This window comes from Phacochoerus africanus, chromosome 5, assembly GCF_016906955.1.
Source record: "Phacochoerus africanus isolate WHEZ1 chromosome 5, ROS_Pafr_v1, whole genome shotgun sequence".
NCBI lineage: Eukaryota > Metazoa > Chordata > Mammalia > Artiodactyla > Suidae > Phacochoerus > Phacochoerus africanus.
Window position 1 is genome coordinate 89,842,183 of NC_062548.1, and position 22,624 is coordinate 89,864,806.

A 22,624-nucleotide genomic window follows, 5' to 3' on the forward strand; every position below is an offset into this window, starting at 1 on the left:
AAAACTGAGGGCTCTTAAACAAAGCTGTGCACAGAGAACGCGTGGAAATGCCACTTAGAGAGTAGAGCTGAGGAATGTAAGAACGAGCTCTGAAAGGCAGGTATTCTACTAAGGGAGGAGATTGCTCCCGAGATTTGTTTCGGTCTTTTGTTTAAAAAAAAAAAAAGTTTGAGGCCAAGGTAATTCATATTGGTTCACAGGTATCTCTGCTGAGCTGAACAAGGAATTTCACTAGCCTCACTAGCTGAGGTGAGCGTACAAGGAAAGACTTAACGTTCAAAGGAATATGAGATTTGCTGCTCCACCTTCGCCCTCGCAAAAAAATGCACCTTCTCCTTTGAAATGAATTACCATGTATTCTTTCTCTCTCACCCCCTTTCTGGAGCCTGTTTTGTAGGTGCAGAATCAAAGGAACAGTATAAAATGCTGTACATCCTTTATATATATTCACCGCAGCCGACAGAGTAAAGTGAATGTAATTCTGCAACCCTTTCACAGTCTTTGGTGCCGCCTTTGGCCAAGGAAAGCTTGAGGTGGGGGAGGGGATATGAGAAAGTAGTTTGGAAGTTGGGTATGATGGAGCCTCCGCCTCCTCCGCCTTCTCTACCTTGCTTGCTACTTTACAGCTAAAGTATATTTCCCCGGCAGCAGATACTAAGCATCGGTTTGTCCCGTGTTTTCTTTGAGATTCACGATGTTGAAAGTCCTTTTCCTAACTATGCTGACTCTGGCGTTGGTCAAGTCACAGGACACCGAAGAAACCATCACATACACGGTAAGGGGTGATGGAATTTGAGATAAGTGCGGTTCAGCGAATTCTGTGGCACAAGGAAGACTATCCATTCCTGCCAGTCTATGTGGGCTCTTCTCCGTGGAGGGTAATAAATTAAACAAACGTTAGGAAAGTTCATGTTTAAAATTCGTTGTAAATTGCTGGTCCCTCCAAAAGTTCATTTAGATCGCCATTTGGGATAGGAACCAAAATGTAAGGATTTATGCAAGGCTAAAAAGGGAAATCCCTTTAAAACAAAAGCCAAAGTAACCTACAAGTTCTCTACACATTCAGCAAAGTGATGAATGTAATTGGAAAAGCTTGAATCCCATGTATATGCAGATGAAACCAAAACATGAGGAGGAGGGCTCAAGTCAAATAAGAATGTTAAACATCACAAAAGCCCAGCTCCTCATTTGTGCATGTGACTATGTTCTCATGTAAATGGGTTTTCCTGACTTTATAAAGGCTATTCATTTATGATATAACTGGCAAGTCATATACAACTGTTCAAAGAGACTTTATGTGTTACCAGGATGCAGTATTTGATAAAATGGGTTTAAAATGCATTGTGTGAAATTTGGCTTTGAATAATCTAATTAGCATATCCAATATTTCCAAGTAACCTTTGATTCATTAGTTAATTGAATAGATATAACCAATGTTTAATAAAATTGAAATAGCATCTGACCCCTCCCACTGCCAGGAGAAGATATGGTGACAACAGAGGGCAGTGCTGACCTCACTTCTGTGAGTTTGTTTGCACCTCTGTTTTGTGTTTTCTAGTCCTTAATCAGTGTTGTGAGGCAAATGGCATTTGTCCTGGATCAGAATATGAGAAACATATTTTTCTACTTGCTCCCAATTTAAAATTAAGTAATCTTACTCAAAAGAATGTGAACAATTTTTGAAAATAAAACTCTTAAAAGTGAGCTAATGTCAATTACTGATAATAAACATTATCTCACTTTTTTAGTACCATATAACCCCTAGAATGTTAATATTCATCTGGCAAATGTTCTTTGTTGTTCAGATCAACTATAAATCAAATGGAGTTTAGTATAAATATTTTGTCAACTTAATGGTAAATGTAGTTGCTTCCTCTGCTGAAGATAAATAAAGAAAAATGAATACATGTGTTGTTTATCTTCATATGAAATTGTTTCGTTATTCAGGCTAAACTTAGTACCTTCTTAGGGAGCTAAAATTAAATTAGCTACCCACTTTTATATCCATCTAATAAAAGATTTTATTGCTTTTACAACTGCTTATCTTATACTCCCTTCCCTTTGCTAATCACCTAAATCATACCCATCTTTAGCAGAGAAAGTTCCCTGTGGATTAAACACTATACTTTTAAAACCACTAACTAGGCTTCACTATAATAGATTTCCCAGATATGACATCCTTTTTGTGCTAAAATTAGACCTATTCTCTTTTGAATTGTGTATGCCTATTAGTTCATGGTTAAAAGGATAAGATGTAACTTTTTTTTGTAACTCCACTGTGGAAATAGTATCTCCTTTCATCATCACAGCAAAGTATGAGGTAAGTGGAATCCTCTTCCATCTGTGGACAGCAGAACTGAAGATCAGAGAGGTATTTAATTTGTTTAAGATTACCCAGCCAGTAAGTGGTGAAACTAAATTCAGTCTAGGCTTGTTTAATAGTAGGTCTATATTGAATGTACTGGAACTGAAGACCTAAACAAACTTCAAGTCTTCTCTATTCAGCATACAGATTTATTCAAGTGAACTCTCATTTTGCCTGGCTTGAGAGAGATTTTTTAGAAGGATGGGCTCATATCCACAAACAGCCTCATAGTCTCCTTTCATATTAAAGATAGGGTCAAGTATCTTCCATGTGAATAAGCAATATTCATCATCATCAAAAGAATTTTATTTATTTACTAAAAAAATAAAAAGCTCAATCTTACCCTCAGGGAATTTATCTTGGGAAAATACTGTTGAAAAGGACAAAGGTCATGTGCAAGGACAAATAACACTATTATTACAGATCCTAATATGTATCTGTAATGTTCATACTGGCATATTAAATGAGCTTCTTGAAGGAAGTGATGAGTTTGGATTATTCTAGAAAACCTAAGGAGGTACCTGAGTCAGATGAAGTGGCATAATCAAAAGCTAGAAGTAAAAACAGGAGGTGACAAGGAGCTGCGTAGTAGAAGGTGCCTAGAGATGGTAACACTGGGAGATGAGATGCCTACAGACCACTGTAAGCTCTTAGATGGAGGAGCAAGATAACCAAGAGAGCAAAGAAAGATTGTCATGGAGGCTTGTGCACAGCATGTATAGTTACGGAGACCCGCTAAGGAGACTTGCCTACTCATGAGGCCAGGAAGGCTTATACCAATGTGGTAGATACAGAAATGGACACAAAGTCAGCAGAACTGGAAGGAAAATAATTGGAAAAGTTGGTGTTAAAGTTGTCATCCTGCATCCTGAGAAAGGCGTTGTGCCTTGGACAGTGTTGGGGAAACCAAGAAGAATTAGTTTGGGAGATAAAGTGAGTTTAGTTTTCACCCTGTTAGGTCTCAGAAATCAGTAAAATATCTAAACTCATCTCTCTGTCTCCATTCAGCTATTAACTCACCAAGCATCTATTGTGTGCCAAGCAATTCTTGGCTCTTATAAAAGAATTTAAGCTTATTTGTTTGTTTACTCCACTTTTGCTCAATCCTCCCTGAAGCCTCTTCCTCAAATCTGCATCTGATCAGATGTTTTCTTGAGCTTAAAAACTCTTCAGAGACCTCATCACTAATACCAGCATTTCTCAAGAGGTGGCCCATAGGAGTTCCCGTTGTGGCTCAGTGGTTAACGAATCTGACCAGGAACCATGAGGTTGCGGATTCAATCCCTGGCCTTGCTCAGTGGGTTAAGGATTCAACGTTGCCATGAGCTGTGGTGTAGTTTGCAGATGCGGCTCGGATCCTGAGTTGCTGTGGCTCTGGTGTAGCCCAGCGGCCACAGCTCCAATATGACCCCTAGCCTGGGAACTTCCATTTGCCACGGGAGCAGCCCAAGAAATGGCAAAAAGACAAAAAAAAAAAAAGAGGTGGCCCATAGATGACATGTATCAGAAGCACCTGAGATGCTTATTAGGAATTCAAATTCTAGGGCCCCCTACCAGACCTACAGAATCAGAACCTTTGCTTGGGCCCAGGAATCTGCATTTTAACAAGCACCAAAATAATTTTTAAGCATAATAAAGCTTGAGATTCACTGACCCTCAGGGCAGAATTCAGTTCCTGCCTGCTCCAAAGATAGGCTTCCCAGGTTTGGCCCTGCCTGCCTCTCTAACCTCATTCCACCCACCCAGAACAACTCCTTCCTTCTTTAAGAGCTTTGGGCCTTTGCTCACATGCTCTCTCACCCTAGGCTGCCCACATTTCCCTGGGAAAAAATCCGGTAAGGCCCAATTTACTTGTAGGTTTGCCCAGAAAGCCTCCCTTTCCACCCTGTCATCCCTACCCACAGCCCTCAGTAGAGTCCATCACAGGCATACTTGTGTCATGACACCTGATATCTTGCTCCAACTTATCTATATGTCTCCTCTTCAGGCCTGTGAGCTGCTTGAGAAGAGGAACAAGGTCTTAATCATGTTTTCTTTCCCAGGGTCTATGATGGTGCCTAATGTGAAAAGAGATATGACAGTTCCTTTAGTTAGTGAACTAGAGAGGACCCATAGGAAGTGAAGAAAGGAGGCAGGCCAGGGTGTGAGAGAGAGCCTCCGGACCCAGCTGAAATGAAATGATAAGGAAAGCCAGGTACTGGAATACTCTAAGAGGATTTGGAGAAAGAGGAAAAGTCAAGGGCTGAAAAAAGAACTTGGTTGTTTCTTGGTTTTTTTGTTTGTTTGTTTGTTTGTTTTTGGTAAAATTTAAAATATGAAAGGGGCAAATAAAGGAAAAAAGCAGTTAGAGAGCTTGCAGAATATTAGTATCAAACAGAGAGCAAGGAATTCCAAGAAGATGGTTCTGGGCAACTGTACCCAACACAAATGAGACAGAAGAGTTGAGACAGCTGGTAATCAAGAAGAGATCCCTGAAGCAGTCCAATGCACAGAGGTGTTTTTTTAAGAAAGCCACAGAATGTTAAACTACCCATCTCATCATCTATCTAGGACTCTTGTATGAAGACTGTTGCCATAAGTATGAAGTTTTTAGAGTGACTTCTTAGAGAATGGATACTCAATTAACTCTCTCCTGGCCCCATCTTGATGTTTTCTTCACAGCAATGCACAGATGGATATGAGTGGGATCCTGTAAGACAGCAGTGCAAAGGTGAGCCACCTTCAAAGACTTCCCATCTGAACATAGCTTTCTGTCTCCATCTCATGTGTCCCTCAAATCCTGCTTGTATTTCACCCAAAGGGCATAAGCATATGTTTATATGTTCAGTTCCCCCTCTAAGAAGATCCCTGACTTATTTTATTACTGACCACAGATATTGATGAATGTGACATTGTCCCAGATGCTTGCAAAGGTGGAATGAAATGCGTCAACCACTATGGAGGATACCTCTGCCTTCCTAAAACAGCCCAGATTATTGTCAACAATGAACAACCTCAGCAAGAAACACCAGCAGCTGAAGGTGTGGGTGCAGCTGCAAATGCAGCTGCAGCCTCAGGTGCAGGCACTGGAGGAGTAGCAGCTAGTGGCATGGCAACCAGTGCAGTGGTGCCAGGGGGTGGTTTTGTCGCCAGTGCTGCTGCTGAAGTTCAGACTAGCCGGAATAACTTTGTCATCCGGCGGAACCCAGCTGACCCTCAGCGCATTCCCTCCAACCCTTCTCACCGGATCCAGTGTGCAACAGGCTATGAGCAGAGTGAGCACAACGTGTGCCAAGGTAAGCATGACTTACTATGCTAATGAGAATGTTCTTGCCCAAGTGCACCTCCTGGTGAGGATGATAACAGCTCACATTTATTGAAAGTGTCCCACTCAACAGACTTTGTGCTTAGTGCTTTGTCATGTTGTCATATTCAGTCATCACAATAACTTTAACAGGTAGTTGCTATCTGTATCGTCATCATTTTACAAATGAGGAAGCTATCTCGGAGAGGTCACTAGTGCTTTCCAACCTTAGCTGCACATGTGTAGAGTCACTTGGGAGCCTTTAGAACCTCTCCATGTCCAAGCCACACCCCAGCCCAATTAAATAACTGCCTCTGGAGTGAGTTCCAGGCATTGATATCTTTTAAGCTCCTCACATCATTCCACTATGCAGCCGAGTTTGAGAACCAGGGGTCACACAGGTGGTGAGCACTGAGCCTGCCTTCAAACCTAGGCAGACGGGCCAGAGTCACAGCTGTCAAAAGGATCAGTCAGGTTATTCATTTGGAATTTGAAACTGTACTGTAAAGCTACACCATAAACGTTCCCCTTTAAGTTATCAAGCTTTCTCGCGGAACTTGCCACCGACTTGTTTTCCTCACTAAGGAATAAAGAAATTGGATTTCTGCTTCTCATTGCCTCTGAGGGAGTCTCCCCCACTCACATTTATATCTCTTTTTAAGTTCTCATTTGAGCACATTTCACTTGCACCTCTTGCACCATGGCACCCTCTGGGTTTTTCTGTTTATTTTCACTGAGTACACATGACTATGTATTCTAGAAACAGCTGTAGACTCATGGTAGCAAAGTGGTAAGAATCTTGGGCTTTGAAGATGTGTAGGATGTTAACTAACTGGACGTGCTAAGGGATTTTGTTCCTCTTTGCCTACTTAGCAAACCCTTTCAGATCTGCCTGGTATGGCCATAGGAAGTCCAGACCCCTTTTTCACTGCTTGGGGGTTGACTTAATATACCATAAGTGCCTGGTACACAGTGGCCAATGGAAAGGGCCCAGGAGTTCTTACCTTCTACCTGCATGAGTGAGGAAGTGAGCACCTTCTTCCCTCAACACTGAAGGGTTCAACTGGGGTCACCTAGCTGCTGCAGTAAGTGAAAGAAGCATCTTCTAGTCCTCTGGGATTCTGTCCTTTTTTCACCAGTTGTTGAGTTTTTACCTTGTATATAAAATATAGTAGATTTTCAATGGTTTATAAATGAAGTACAGAAACCTATCAAGCTCTGACTTTTATTATTTTATATTTTGTGTTCAGATTTAAAGTACCCCACATCAAGAGCTAACCCATGCTGTGATGGTGTCACTTTTCAGAGAGCCTATCATAGTAGCATCTGTTTTCTGTTACTGTCATGAGTCAGAATTCCAATATTGATGATGAATGTTTCAGCATCTGCTTGATATTCAGATACTTAATTTAAGAATTATGTCAAAGAGATAACCTCATGAAGTTATTTATATATATGTGTGTGTGTTTGTGTGTGTGTGTGAGTGTATATATGGTGTGCATACACATACATGGTGTGTGTATTTGGGTGAATACTGGTTTAACTATACTTTGAATTTATTTGAGATACCAATTTTTAATTGTGTTATTTAACTACATAATTATATTGGAAGTTTTGGTGATATTTTTCCTGAAACTGGAAAGTTTGGCTAAAATTTTAAAGTATTAATTGTTATATACTGTATTTTTTTTTTTTTACACTTCAGATGTATGTTTTAACAATACTTAGGAGAAAAAAAAAACAAAAAAAATGAATGAATCATTTATCAGGAACTAGCAAAGTTATTTATAGTTCATCATTGACAATTGTGGTTGCATGAAAGAACAATGCCTAGAACCAAGTGAAGAAGTTCTAAAGTAAAACATTCAGGGTTTACAACATGCATTGGTTACAGTAGAAACTGTATAATAAAATGTGAATAATAAAAGTGAAATCCTATTTAATTTTTCTTGAAAATATTTAAACTACTTTACAAAGTAAATTACTTTTCACATATTAAAATATTAATAATCCTTACTTCTTTGGCAGCTTCTTTTTAGTTATATGCTTAAGCTATTAAATGCCTTGCTTATGGTAGATGCTAAATATATATTCATTGATGGTGTGCATTTAGGGCATTTCCAGCCTAAGCTGTTTTGCATAATTCAACCAATTTCTAAAATTTGAGATTAGGGGTCTGTATCATTAAAAGCAGGGTTAAAAGTTTTTTTGGATGACATAAGGCTTAAATTGGATTTCTTCCCACCTCACAATTTTGCAAAGTGCCCATAAATGTGGATTTACTTAATTGTTGATAAAAGGGGGTTATTTCACATGATAACAATAGGATAATCTGTCTAGGGAATCTGACTAACATAGGTCGAGTCACACTTGTGCCCATTTATTATTGAGCTAATCAAACATGCAGTCCAGCTTCTTCTAATTGCCTGCAGATGTATGACATTCTCATTCCAGGCCAGCAGCACAAAATAATGTTTTATAACCAATGTGAAAGTATCAGGACCTCCACTTAAAACAATAATGTGCTCTAAGGACCTATATTACTGACATCATTGTGGAGTCTGAGAAGACTTCTGTTTTAATAAAGATCTCCACTCCCTTTTAAATGTTGCATACTTATGACCAGTAATCCAAACACATTTACCATGGTCATTGGATCAGAATAAATGAATGCCTGTAGATGAGTCATATTTGTATTAAAATTATTTCTTTTTTCCACATATATTTTTCAACAGGTATAGTTTATCATTATATAACCTAAAGCTGAGAACACTTTTTTTATGTAATGGCTGAAATCTGAACTTTGTTTCAGTGCTAAAGTCAATTATGCCTTTGAATGAATGCTCTATTACCAATCACAGTTGACACCTAATAATTTAAATACCACTAATTTTTTTTTTTTCTTTTTAGGGCCGTAATTGGAGCATATGGAAGTTCCCAGGCTAGGAGTTGAATCAGAGCCACAGCTGCTGGCCTACATCATAGCCACAGCAATACAGGATTCAAGCCGTGTCTGCAACCTACACCACAGCTCATGGCAACGCCACATCCTTAACCCACTCAGCAAGGCCCAGGATCAAACCTGCATCCTCATGGATACTAGTCAGATTTCTTTGTGCTGAGCCACAACAGGAACTCCCAAAATACCACTACATATTTTTAAATCTATTTTATAATATATTTTGACCAGTTTTCCATGTATTAACATGAAATGAAAACATGATCCTTTTACTTTTATTCATCTGTTTGTTCAGGAGTTTAAAATATAACCTAGCACCTAAATATCAATTCACAGTAAGTAGTTTTTTCATGTAATTTTTGCCAACTGAGCATGATACTAGAGGATTCTTTTGCACTAAGAATTTCAAAAGGCAGGTGCCCTTTTTGGCAGCTACCAAATTACATGAAGATCATTTTGGTGTTACATGCCTCAAGTCATGTAAAAACAAAGTTTTAGAAATTAATCGTTTCTGCATGAAACATCATCTACCTCAAAGACAATAGATATACATCTGCCCCCAAAGGAGGCTGGATGAATAGGGAATATATGGTAACCCAGTGACAGTTCACTTTATTTTTCTACATTTTTAGTGCACAGTCACTATGTTATCTTCTTCAAAGGAGATGGAGTTAGAAATCACTAGTTAAGTGGAGAAAGGATTTTTAAAATCACATATAACTTTCTAAGAGCCCCATTCTTATAGGAAAAATAATCAAGCATCAAGTGCCCAATCGAAATGAATCTGTTCACTTAATTGAACTTTCAAAAAATTAACTGTAGGGTATTTTGAACAGCTGGTAATTAAGTCATTACTAAACTTAGCGAGGATTTACAAGTATCATTACTAACTTGCTAAAGAAACCATGCTATCAAAAAATGAACTTGATACAAATGTCTAATGAAGCTGATTGTGGAGCCAAATTCAGAGTGTAATACCTGGCTTGCATTATATAAGGCATAACTGAGAGATGTGAAAATATACCCTAGGGTTTCCAACCATCCTTGCCTACCTAAGACTGTCCTGGTTTGAAAACTAAATGTCCCACATCCCTGGAAATGCTTCAGTCCTGGGCAAATGGCATTGTTGATCACCCTAGCAAACACCCAATAACCAAATATCTGACACATCACAGCCAACAGTGAGAACTTGCCAATGTTAGAGCCACCTTTTCAGGTGGAAGCATTGTTTGTTCATTGAGACTTTTTTCAATGTGTTTTGAACTTTGAAAAAACCATATTTCATTGATTTTTATGTATCTGGACAGAGCCTTTCCTTGCAGTTGTCAGGATCCTGCCAGTTTGTTAGTTAGCTGATTTCTACATTATTCTAGATTGCATGTGTAGAATACCTAGACATGAGTACCTGCATAATACATGTCACACCATGGTTAGCTCATTTCCGCTGGGAAAAATTTTACCACACAGCCAAATCAAATACCATACTTTAGCCATAAAGGTTTTTTTGCCAGAAAAATATTTTTGAAAATTTCAGGTGTATTCAGTGATTTTATTTGATTTTATCATTATTACCTATGATGCAGGAACAACTAAAAAGTTGAAAAGCGAAAAAATACTGTCTTGTATAAAGCCTAAAAGGAACAAAAAAAATATACTCAGGGTTAAACTCTACACTCATAGGGACCATCTATTAGCCACTGCAATTTTTTTTTTTTTTTACAAACATAAAGATAACTAAAATACCATTTTGGGAAGAAAAGAGGTTGTTATCTATACATCTACTTTAAGAAAGAAAAACTTGAACTGACATGTACAGATTCTCAGATGCTAGGGACGTCTTTCTTTGACTTCTTTCATTTGAAACTTAAATGATCTCATATCCAAAAGAGGATTTATAAATTACAGTGTAATCAAGTAGCTTAGCATACTTGGCATTGTCATTACTATACAACTTTCAAACACTACCCTTTTGTTGATCCTCACTAATGTCATTAGGGTCTCTAGTTGCTCCAGTTAGTTTTGTAAGAAAATGCTTATTTTTGTTATATATAATTATACAGGCCAGTGAAGAGCTTTGATCTCAGAAAGTAGGTATTTTGCAAAAAGAAGACTATAATTGAGTAAATTATGATATTAACAGAAAAGAAATGTTTCAAGCAGAAAGCAAAATAGGTATTTAGCCTACTTAATAGTTTATTGTTTTCAGTTGTTAACTACCTTTGAGTATCTGAAAATTCTCCAAGGCCACATAAACGGATAGGATTTGAGTTTATAGGGAAAACTGAATTACTTTCTAAATAAGCTGATGCAACGTAAATGCATTGATTTCCTCCTGAAAAATCTAGCATTGTTTCATAATTTACTTTTTTTTTTTTTTTAGGGCCATACCTGTGGCATATGGAAGTTCCCAGACTAGGCATTGAATCAGAGCTGTGGCTGCTGGCCTACACCACAGCTCATGGCAATGCCAGATCCTTAACCTACTGAGCAAGGCCAGTGTCTTCATGGATACTAGTTGGGTTCATTACTGCTGAGCCACCATGGGAATCCCTCATAATTTACTTTTCCAAATACTGTAGTCATCAAATTTCAGTTAATTTAAGATTCAGCTTTAATAAACATTTTAAAATGACATGTACATGTATCTGATTCATACATAGTCAGAAAACTCCTTACAATTCCTCCGTAAAAATTGAATAGCAAGTGTTTGAGGTGGAAGGATGAAAGAGCTCAATCTGATCACTCTTCTGCAACCAAAGAGTAAGTTCTATAGATGTTTACCTCAATGATTTCAAAAGTGTGGTCCCCAGACTATAAATATTAGCATCATCTCATAATTCATTAGAAATGCAAAATCTTGGGTCCCATCAGACCTATTGAATCAGAAACTCTGGGGATGAGACTCAGCAATCTATGTTTTAACAAATCTATGATTTTGATCTCTGTGGAAGTGTGAGAATCAGTGCCCTAATATAATCTTAACTTCAGGAAGCTGCATTCAGGTATAAAAATCAGAGGGTAGGGTCAAAACACTTTACATTATATATGGGAATGACCAGAAAAAATCAAAAATAATACACCCTGCTTATAGGAAAGGATAATATTTCCATTTCACTTCTCTCGCCTTTCTTATTATAAACACCAGTCTCTGATCCCCAGACATGATTGGGCTTGAGTTCTGGTTAGGACTCTTATCTCTGAACCAAAGATACAGTATATGCAATCTAGAGGAAGGGGGGGGGGGCATCTTAACAAGAAAACAAGAGATCTTGCACCTCTCTGTAAAAACTGCAAGTGTGAAATACTACAACTGCCCTTAAATTATCTGTAGGTGAAACTTGCAGTTATGTTTTGGCTATGGTAATAATTGGTGCTACCCCTACTTTTTTTTTTTTTAGTAGGGGAACTCCCAACCCCTACTTTCTAGAGGCATCCCCTTATACTCATGGCACACACTTGTGAGATAAGGCATTGTTGTTCTGAGCTTCAGTTCATGTAAAGTTGCAAAAGATGAGAAGGTTGACTGATTTGGGCCTTAAAGTGTGTTTCAGTTACCAAAGTGATAGGAGATCCTTCCAATACCAGATGCACAGCTGACTGATTCTTTAGATTCTAATATCATCAGCTATTAAAATATTGTTCACACAAGTATCTTCTGTTCAATTTAAACTCGATCAAAGATTTACTTCCCATCAAATACAAGAAGATTTTTGTTAAAACTAGTTAACACTTAATCTGTTGAAGGAGTTTTCCTCTCCACATAGAAGCAAAAAGAAGCAGGTTAGAGTAGAATTGCAAGCCTGGGTAGCTTCAGGAATGTGCACTGGTACTGGTTCATTATTTCTTTCTCCAGCAGAAAATTTCAAACTACAGTCTTTGAAATCAACAAGCTGCCCCATTTGTAAGGATTGCCTTTGCACTTGTTGAATTACTGGCATGATTTTATTCTTTGAAACCAAAGAGTAAACAAAGTTTGTCCCAAATGTGTTTGATTTTTGCACGAATGTACAAATAAGTAATTCATGCCACATCTGAAGTTCATTAGCATGCTCCTTTTTCTAGGAGGTAACTGCAAACTGCACACTCAAAAATAAAACTGATCAAGAAAACTGCGTTCAAATATTGGCAGAAGAAAACAGCTGTCATTGCAGGCATTTAGCCATAATTGCAGGCTTATAGCTTGAACCTAAATGATTTGTAAACATTCAATAAAGATGAAGTGAAGGAATGACATGAAAGGAAGGCTAAGTGCCAGGATACTGGCAGCAGCATGGATAGCTTATTGCTGTCAATTTAATATGACCACAGAGTAAAAGGAGGGATGGAGAGTGAATCGATGTAATGTAAATGTGTACTAAATAGACTTAAAAACTTGAGATATTTGGCTAACTCAAATTCTAAAACCTGAACTACCTTTGAAATAATTGTATATCCATGCCAGTCAAGAGTAACCAGGTAATATCACAAATGGATTTGATCAAACAGAGCATACACCATTCAGTTAATCTTCTCTAAATTTGACCAAATTTTAAGAACCACTTTCTGTTCTCAGGCACTTTAATGGAATCAAAGTAGAAGGAAGGAGTAGCCATTAATTGTCCTTAAGAAACTTGCCGTCATCAACCCATGAATTACCAAATAACAATAAAAGAAAAAAAATATAGCTCAGTAAAATAACACATGGAGTATCACAAAAAGTACATAATGAATTGCCAAAAGTAGCAGCAAAACCAATACATGATACAGATATCCTTACAATTTACCAAAACCCACATTTGGACAGAAAAAAAGAACATGTCCCCAGAAATATAATCAAGATCAAAAGCCTGGTTTCTCCCTGGAATGGAACATTTAGAAGAGAATGGTGAAGGGAAGTTGCAAGGCCTGACGAGGAAATTAAGATCCAAACAGTGAGTGAAGTAACCATCCTGTAGCCATCACAACAGGTACAAAGCAGCTTTGTGTCTATGCTCCTTCTACCTGGAAGTGGTTTCCCAGGAGAGCCCCCAGAAGCAATGTGCTGCCCATAGGAAAGCTAACAAGGTAGAGGGTGGGGTACTAGAAGGAAAACAAAATTAGATAGCATACATGATGCTGAAGCAAACACCTATGACTAGTTCCAACCTCAGTAACTCTCCCAAACAAAATACTAATGTTCCTCCAGCTCTATCTCAATATGTTCCCAAACTGTGTCCCATTTTACTTACTATTGAAAAGACACCAAGCAAAGGTTTTGTGATCATGTATTTGTTGAATAAATGAATGGTTTTTAATCATCAGAAAATTCAGACTTAAGGTTTACAATGAGTTCTAAAACTATCCTTGAAAATGAGCTATTAGGTACCATATGTATATAAAGTATATTTCCCAACTATCTATGTATCGAATTTCTTATAAATAATGGAAATCTTAGGTATCTACTTCCCATCTTAAGCTTAAGCCACTTGAAAGAAGGAGTTATAAAGTCTACTCTTTATATTATGGATTGTTATATTTTTAATAAACATTGGTGAATAAAAAAGCTGCTGTTATTCCTAGAGCAAAACCAGTAATTAGAAATACTAGAATTCTTTTAACTTTCTGACAAGATGTTTAGCAAGTCAATGCCTCTCTGTATCAAATATATCTTTCCTCAGATAGCTAATGGTAAATAATGAAAATACAACTGAGTTGGGAAAATGTTAATATTTATGACTTTGAATTGAAAATAATCATAAGGCTGGAAAACATTTATGTAAGCTCCTTGATACTGTGAAGAAACTCAAGGCACAGGATGAAGCTCTATAAAATAGGAGTAAGAAAAAAAAAAGGGATCAGAGCAATTCATCTTGGTCCTTTCCCTTAACTACAAGCAGAAACTATCCCTTTTTTTTGGTCATGTAATTTTTAAAAATTGAAATAATTGACTTGCAGTATTGTGTTAGTTTCAGTTGTACAGCAGAGTGATTAAGTTATATATTTTTTCAGATTATTTTCCATTATAGATTATTACAAGATTTTTGAATATAGTTCCCTGTGTTCTATATAGTAAATCTTTGCTGCTTATTTAATGTATAGTAGTTTGTATCTGTTAATGCCATACTCCTAACTTATCCCCCTTCCTTCTCCCTTTCTCCTTACATAACCATAAATTAGTCTGTTTTGTAGAAAGATTCATTTCTATTATTTTTCAGATTCCATATATAAGTGATATCATATGATATTTGTCTTTCTCTTTCTTACTTCACTTAATATGATAATATATAGTTGATCCATGTTGCTGGAGATGGCATACTTCATTCTTTTTATGGCTGAGTAATATTTCACACACACAGACATGCAGACAGGCACACATGCATGTACCCACACACACCTCACATCTTAAACAAATCATCTGTTGATGGACACTTGAGTTGTATCTATGTCTTAACTGTTTTAAGCAGCGCTGCTATGACATTGGGGTGCATGTATCTTTTAGAATTAGTTTTCATCTTTTCCAGATATATGCCCAGGAATGGGATTGCTAGATCATATGGTAGCTCTATTTTTAGTTTTTTAAGGAACCTCTATATTGTTTTCCACAGTGGCTGTACCAGCTTACATTCCAACCAACAGTGTAGGAGGGTTCCCTGTTCTCTGCACCCTCTCTAGCATTTATTATTTGTAGACTTTTTGATGATGGCCATTCTGATCTGTGTGAGGTGACACCTCATTGTGATTTTGATTTGCATTTCTCCGATAATTAGTAATGTTTCATGTGCCTCTTGGCAATCTGTATATCTTCTTTGGAAAATGTCCATTTTTTTCAATGGGTTGTCTCTTTTTTTAATTTTGTACGAGCTGTTTGTATATTTTGGAAATTAATCTTATCAGTTGCATCATTTGCAAACATTTTATTCCATTCCGTACGTTGTCTTTGTTTGTTTATGGTTTCCTTTGCTATGCAAAAGCTTTTAAGTTTAATTAGGTCCCACATGTTTATTTTTGTTTTTACTTCTATTATTCTAGGAGACAAATCCAAAAAGATATTGCTGCAATTTGTCAAAAAGCATTCTCCCTATGTTTTCCTCTAGGAGTTTTATGGTATCTGGCCTTACATTTAGATCTTTAATCCATTTTGAGGTTTTGTTTGGTTGTTTGTTTTTGTTTGGTTGGTTGGTTTTGTTTTTTCTGTTTTTGTGGGGGTTTTTTTTGGAGGGGGGCATGACTGTAGAATGTGGAAGTTCCCAGGCCAGGAATCAAACCCATGCTGCAGTTGTGGCCTGTGCCACAGCTACAGCAATGATGGATCTTTAACCTACTAGGCCACAAAGGAACTTCCATTTTAGATTTATTTTTATGTATGGTGTTAAAGAATGTTATAATTTCATTGTTTTACATATAGCTGTCCCATTTTTCCAACACCACTTGTTGAAGAGACTCTCTTTTCTCCATTGTATATTCTTCCCTCCTTTGTCATAGATTAATTGACCATAGGAGTGTGAGTTTATTTTGGGCTTCTCTATTCTGATCCATTGATCTATATGTCTGTTTTTGTGCCGGTACCACACTGTTTTGATTCCTGTTGCTTTGTAGTATTGCCTGAAGTCTGGGAGGGTTATGCTTTCAGCTTTGTTCTTTTTCCTCTGAATTGCTTTGGCAGTTTGGGATCTTTTGTACTTCTATACAAATGTTAGGTTTATTTGTTCTAGTTCAGTGAAAAATGTCATGAATGTTTTGATAGAGATCACATTAAATCTTTAGATTGCTCTGAGTAGTATGGTCATTTTAACAATTTTAATCCTTCTAATCCAAGATCATAAGGTATCTTTCCATTTCTTTGCTTTTTTAATTTTTTACGTAATTAAAGTATAATTCATTTACAATGTGGTGCCAATTTCTGCGTTTTCTTATATTATATTCCATCATGATCTATCCCAAGAGATTGGATATAGTTTCCTGTGCTATACAGTAGGACTGTATTGCTTTTCCATTCCAAATGTAATAGGTTGTTGTACTAACCCCAAGCTACCAGTCTATCCCATGCTTTACTCCCTCCCCCTTGGCAACAATAAGTCTGTTCTCTATGTCTGTGAGTCTCTTCCTGTTTTGTAGAAAGGTTCATTTGTACCATTTTTTTTAATTTTATAAATAAACTTTATTTACAAAATCTAATGCAAGTCTCTTTAATGCAAATTTGATGATATTCATAATTTGTTATTCAAATATTGGCAATAGTAATATTTTATAAACACACACACAAAACTGTTCATAGTTACTTTTTAAAATGTACCATATTTTAGATTCCACATATAAGTGATATCATATGGTATTTCTCTTTCTCTTCTTAAACTAGAGTTTGAGAATCTCTAGTTCCATGCATGTTGCTGCAAATGCCATTATTTTGTTCTTTTTATGGCTGAGTAGTATTCCTTTGTATATATATATAACACAATGTCTTAATCCATTCATCTATCAATGAATATTTAGGTTGTTTCCTAAATATTGTGAATATTGGCTATTGTGAATAGTGCCATAATGAACATAGGGGTGCATATATCTGTTTGAATTACAGTTTTGTCCAGATATATACCCAGGAGTGGGATTGCTGGATCACATGGTTGTTCTATATTTAGTTTTCTGAGGAACCTCCATACTGTTTTCTATAGTGGTTGTACCAATTTACATTCCCACCAACAGTATAGAAGGGTTTCTCTTTCTCCCACACCCTCTCCAGCATTTGTTATTTGTAGACTTATTAATGGTGGCCATTCTGACTAGTGTGAAGTTGTACCTCATTGCAGTTTTGATTTGCATTTCTCTAGTAATTAGTGATGTTGAACATTTTTTCATGTGCCCACTGGCCATCCATTCTTTGGAGAAATGTCTATTTAGATCTTCTGCCGATTTTTCAATTGGTTTTTTTTTATATTATTATTATTGTTGAGTTGTATGAATTGTTCATACATTTTGGAGATTAAGCCCTTGACTGTTGCATCATTTTCAACTATCTTCTCTCATTTCATAGGTTATCTTTTTGTTTTGTTTGTGGTTTCCTTTGTTTTACAATCAAGCTTGTAGGTTTGATTAGGGCCCACTGGTTTATTTTTGTTTTTATTTCTATTGCCTCGGGAGATTGATTTAAGAAAATATTTGTACAGTTGATATCAGAGAAAGTTTTGCTTATGTCCTCTGCTAGGAGTTTTATGGTGTCATATCTTATGTTTAAGTCTTTTTTTTTTTTTGGTCTTTTGTCTTTTTAGGGCCACACCCAAGGGATATGGAGGTTCCCAGGCCAGGGGAGCTGCAGCCACCAGCCTACGCCACAGCCACAGCAACTCAGGATCCAAGCCACAAAGCCCTCTTCTCACATATACATTCACAACGCCGGGTCCCTAACGCACTGAGCAAGGCCAGGGATCGAACCTGCATCCTCATGGATATTAGTTGGGTTCATTACCACTGAGCCATGATGGGAACTTCTTATGTTAAAGTTTTTAAGTCATTTTGAATTTATTTTTGTGCATAGTGTGAGAGCGTGCCCTAGTTTCATTGATTTACATGCAACTGTCCAGTTTTGCAGCACCACATGCTAAAGAGACTCTCTTTTTACCATTGTATATTCTTGCCTCCTTTGTTGAAGGTATCTGTCTTTCCATTTCTTTGAATTATCTTCAGTTTCTTTTATCAATGTTTATAGTTTTCAATATATAGGTCTTTCACCTCCTTAGTTAAGTTTATTCCTAAGTATCTTTTTGATGTGACTTTAAAAGGGATTTTTTTTCTTTCTCCTTCCGATATATCATTAGTGTAAAGAAACGCAACATGTTTCTATATATTAAGCTTGTATCCTGCTACCTTCATTTATTAGTTCTAGAAGTTTTTGTGTGGAATCTTTAGGGTTCTCTATAAAGAGTATCATGTCATCTGCAAATAGTGACAGTTTTACGTCTTCCCTTCCAGTTTAGCTACTTTTTTTTCTTTTTCTTGACTGATTGCTGTGGCTAGGAATAAAACTTTTTTGTTTGTTTGTGGTTTTGTTTTGTTTTGTTTTTTTTAGGGCCGCACCCACGGCACATGGAGGTCCCCGGGCTAGGGGTTGAATCGGAGCTGTAGCTGCTGGTCTATACCTCAGCCCAAGGCAACACTGGGTCCTTAACCCACTAAGCAAGGCCAGGGATCAAAACTGCATCCTCATGGATGCTAGTCAGATTAGTTTTCCATCTAGCCACAACGGGAACTCCTAAAACTGCTATTTTAAAATCTATCCTACTAAAATGTTGAAGGGTAGGAGCCAGGAAAATCGCTAATTTGATTGTAGGTGACTGAAAGGAGCACAATTCTATCTGGTCCCAAGGTAAGAAGAGCTGAATTTTTTGAGAAGTGAGAAAGAAATTCATGGATCTGAGGGGCCCAGGAAGAAAGAGCTCAGAATTTCTGAGGTGGGAGCTAATAGCTAGCTTGTACTTAACTGCAGAGGAAATAAGAATGTGAAGTAGACAGTGGAACTAGAGACATCCAAAAAACTGTGTATATTGCTTTACATGTGCCCAGATAAAGTGAGAATCATGATTTAAATTCTGACTGCCTTTGTGCATATAATTAAATCTCAAAAAGTTCCAAAGACTATAGTGAAATAAGTTTTGTACTCTAAATAGTTGTGTGCTTCAGAGAATCTAATCCTACTTATTTGAGTGGAAGAAGGCACACAGTCCAAAATGGGAAACAACTCAAGTGGACCCATTCAGTGTCTACCTGGAGGCCAAGTCTATTAAAACCCGGATGAGGGAAGAATTTTTGTTCAGCGGTGATTAGATTTCACTGTTTTGCAGCAAAGCCCTCTTCTCACATATACATTCGCAAAATGAGTATGCCATTAAATTGTTGCTGATTTTTTACTATTCACTAAAATAAAACTTAAGTATTTCAATGTTTCTTATTATAACAATATTATGAAGACCAGTACATTTCTGTTTTTCAAAGTCTGTTGGTGAATCCTTTGAATTTGTTGTTTATTTGAAGAAGCTTCTTAGAGAATTCAGTTTTAATTCATTCCACTAAAATATGTGAGCAATTTAGGGGTCTGGCATCATTCAAAACCCAGCAGTAAACTTTCTTCTTAATCATTTCATGACTTGAGACCTAATGAGATACTGTTCTGTAAGATGATTTTCTGTCTTTATCCGTGTTCTGTTCTGAGCAGGTCGTGATATCAGAAGATATCCATTTTAAAAGAGAAAGGACATTGCCAAAGAAGTTGTTTAAAAAAAAAATCTTAGAAACCTGCCTACTCAGGCTAAATGTCCCCTTTTCTTGCCTGGATTTAGTTTATTCCAGCTATGTATACTCACACATGTTCACACATACATATACCAACTCAAGTTTATGCCCATATACATATATGCATGTGTACATATATATAATGCACCATTTTTTGGTAGGAAAATAACGTGTACCAAAGTTAAACTGATCAAAAATGATAACACTTCTACAATGATTCAGAACACAGTTCCCCTCTCTTTATTGTTATAAAATCCACACTGGGAACTGCTTTCTAAATTCATGTGTTTACCTATCACAAGAGAAGAGGGCACCTTGGACAGCTACCACATGCTTTTATCAACAAAGAACTTTGCTGGACGGATATATATATAGAAAGTATCACCAAAATAGAAACAAAAGTGTTAAGATGTAACTTCTAAGACTGTTGACCTACACTTCTGCAGCCTCCCTGCCATATCTTGACTAATCTTTCTTAGAAATTGATCTGGATTCCATCCTGAGCTACCTTTGCATCTCTAGTGAATTTTAAGCAAAATAAACATTTTAGATAGGCCATCACAGAGTTAATTATAAAATAACTTAATCCAGGACTGACACTGAATCCCCATACTCTTTTATTCTTCAGACTTTGGTAAATTATATATTCAGGATGTAGCCCAGAACAAAGCTTAACTCAACAAGCAAGACAGAAAATTCCAGTCATGATTAATTAAACTTCCCAGTAAAAGCTGTAGCCCTATTTGTAAAAATACTTCACGACCTGGCATATCAGAAGAACCCTAATCCAGGTAGGGAGAGAACCAGAGAAAAAGGTCTTTGCACACAAGCTGGTAAAGATGCCAGGCTTTGTTCTAAACTTCAATTACAAGAGCTTTCTTTCTTAGTAATGGAGTTGGCGGGGGGGGGGGGGGGGGGGGTTGCTGTGGAAGTTAATGATAAAAATAAGCTAAATGAAAGAAGGAAATTTAATTGTGGTTCAATTTATACAGCTAATGATAGTTCTGAAAAATCAGGAAAAATTATTTGGTGACTAATTCATTTTAAAAGACATTAAATAGTAAAACCATTGTAAATAGAGTTAAACTCTAATCTAAAAAAAATCTTCTCATTGATTTCTCAATTTAAGCAGAAAAATGGATTGTATAAACATGCCAGAGCAATAGTTTCCAATAAACCAAGCTATCACCAATGATTAATAACCTAAATAGAATATCACTCTATTAGAACCAAAAGTTGGACTATTTAGCTGTCACTGTGAAAACCTGACCACAGGCAGTGTTTGGGTTCTCATAGACTTTTAAAGAATTCCTGGAAAAACTGGTGATAATGTCAAAGTCAGGAGTACGCAGAATTACACATTCCCTAAAACATGAATCTAAAACAAAATGGTTATAACTGTGTATTTTTTTCTTGGTAAAGTACAGTTTCTTGTCTTATATTAAAAGGAACAGTTACTCTGATAAGACAGAATAGGGAAGACCTTAACAAGGAAGATTGCATGAATTATTTGATTAAATATGAATGATGTTTTGAATTTTCTCAAGAACTTAAAAAAATCAAGTAGAGGTCCTGAGGAGTGGGTAAAACTAACTGTAAGCAACTGGCCAGCCTATTCCTCAGTATAGATCTTGAATTAGAAGAATCAGTGCAGATTCATAGTCAGGCCAATCCTTTGCAGTTGATTTGGGGAGCTACATTTTAAAATTATTCTAATAGATGATACATCACTGTTATGCCAACTCTATTACTCAGCAGAAAAGAAAGCACCACTTTCCCTTAAAGGAGAAGAAATAAGTTCTCTTTTCTGTTACAGTTAGGTGAACCTATTAACTACAAAAATCATAACTGAGTAACTGTCATTGAAAATTCATGACTTGAGTGTTGCTTGCCCATTGATCGATTTTAAATAGAGTAGTCCTACTTATTGGCAGGGAATACATTCTAAGACCCCCAGTGGATGCCTGAAACCATGGATAATATCAAACCCTATGTTTTTCCTGTACATGCACACTTGTGATAAAGTTTAAATTATAAATTAGGCACAGTAAGAGATTAACATGAATAACTGATAGTGAATTAGAACAATTATAACAATACACTGTAATAAAAGTTATGTGAAGGTTCTCTCTCTCTTGCTCTCCCTCTCAAAATACCTTATTGTACAAATTTAGTGACTTTTCCATCCTAACTAAGCATTTATCATGCACTGGCCACAACTTTTACAGCAAAACTAGCACAAATTTCTTTTTCCTTCTTCACAACTTCACATTTAAAAGATTCATTCTTACTGTAGATCTTAGCAGGCTCAGAATACAATTTTTTTTTTCTTATTAAGTCATTAACTTCCACCTTTTCACTTAAAGGAAGCACTTTACGGTTTCTCTGTGGCATACTCAAATTGCCAGCATCACTACTTTTGAGCTTTGGGGCCATTATTAAATGATATAAGGGTTACTTGAATGCAAGTACTGTGATATTAGAAACAGTGGATCTGATAACCAAGATGCTACCAATCGATTGATGAGTAGAATATGCTGGACAAAAGGATCATTCAGGTCCAAGACAGGACAGAATGGGATGGCAAAGTATTTCATCATGCTATTTAGGATGGTGGGCAATTTAGAACTTAAAATTTTTTCTGCAATTTTTCATTTGATACTTTTGGATCATAGTTGATTATGTAGGGAACTGAAACTTTGGAAAGTGAAACTAAAGGTAATGGGGCTACTGTATATATACCATGTATTATTAGGATGAAATAGGGAGGCCAATTATG

General features: G+C 36.7%; 1 protein-coding gene and 1 long non-coding RNA gene across 2 annotated transcripts in view; one reads left to right on the top strand and one right to left on the bottom strand.

The window, feature by feature from the left end:
* The window catches only part of LOC125128052 (uncharacterized), a 361,128-nt gene that overhangs the window by 192,622 nt on the left and 145,882 nt on the right, over window positions 1-22,624 (bottom strand). The window lies entirely within an intron of this gene.
* The window catches only part of EFEMP1 (EGF containing fibulin extracellular matrix protein 1), a 63,975-nt gene that overhangs the window by 675 nt on the left and 40,676 nt on the right, over window positions 1-22,624 (top strand). Inside the window, exons 2-4 of the mRNA XM_047782042.1 lie at window positions 688-775; window positions 5,027-5,075; window positions 5,239-5,640. Of these exons, the coding sequence (XP_047637998.1) occupies window positions 695-775; window positions 5,027-5,075; window positions 5,239-5,640 (532 nt within the window). The 5' untranslated portion in view covers window positions 688-694. The remainder of the gene's footprint in view (window positions 1-687; window positions 776-5,026; window positions 5,076-5,238; window positions 5,641-22,624) is intronic.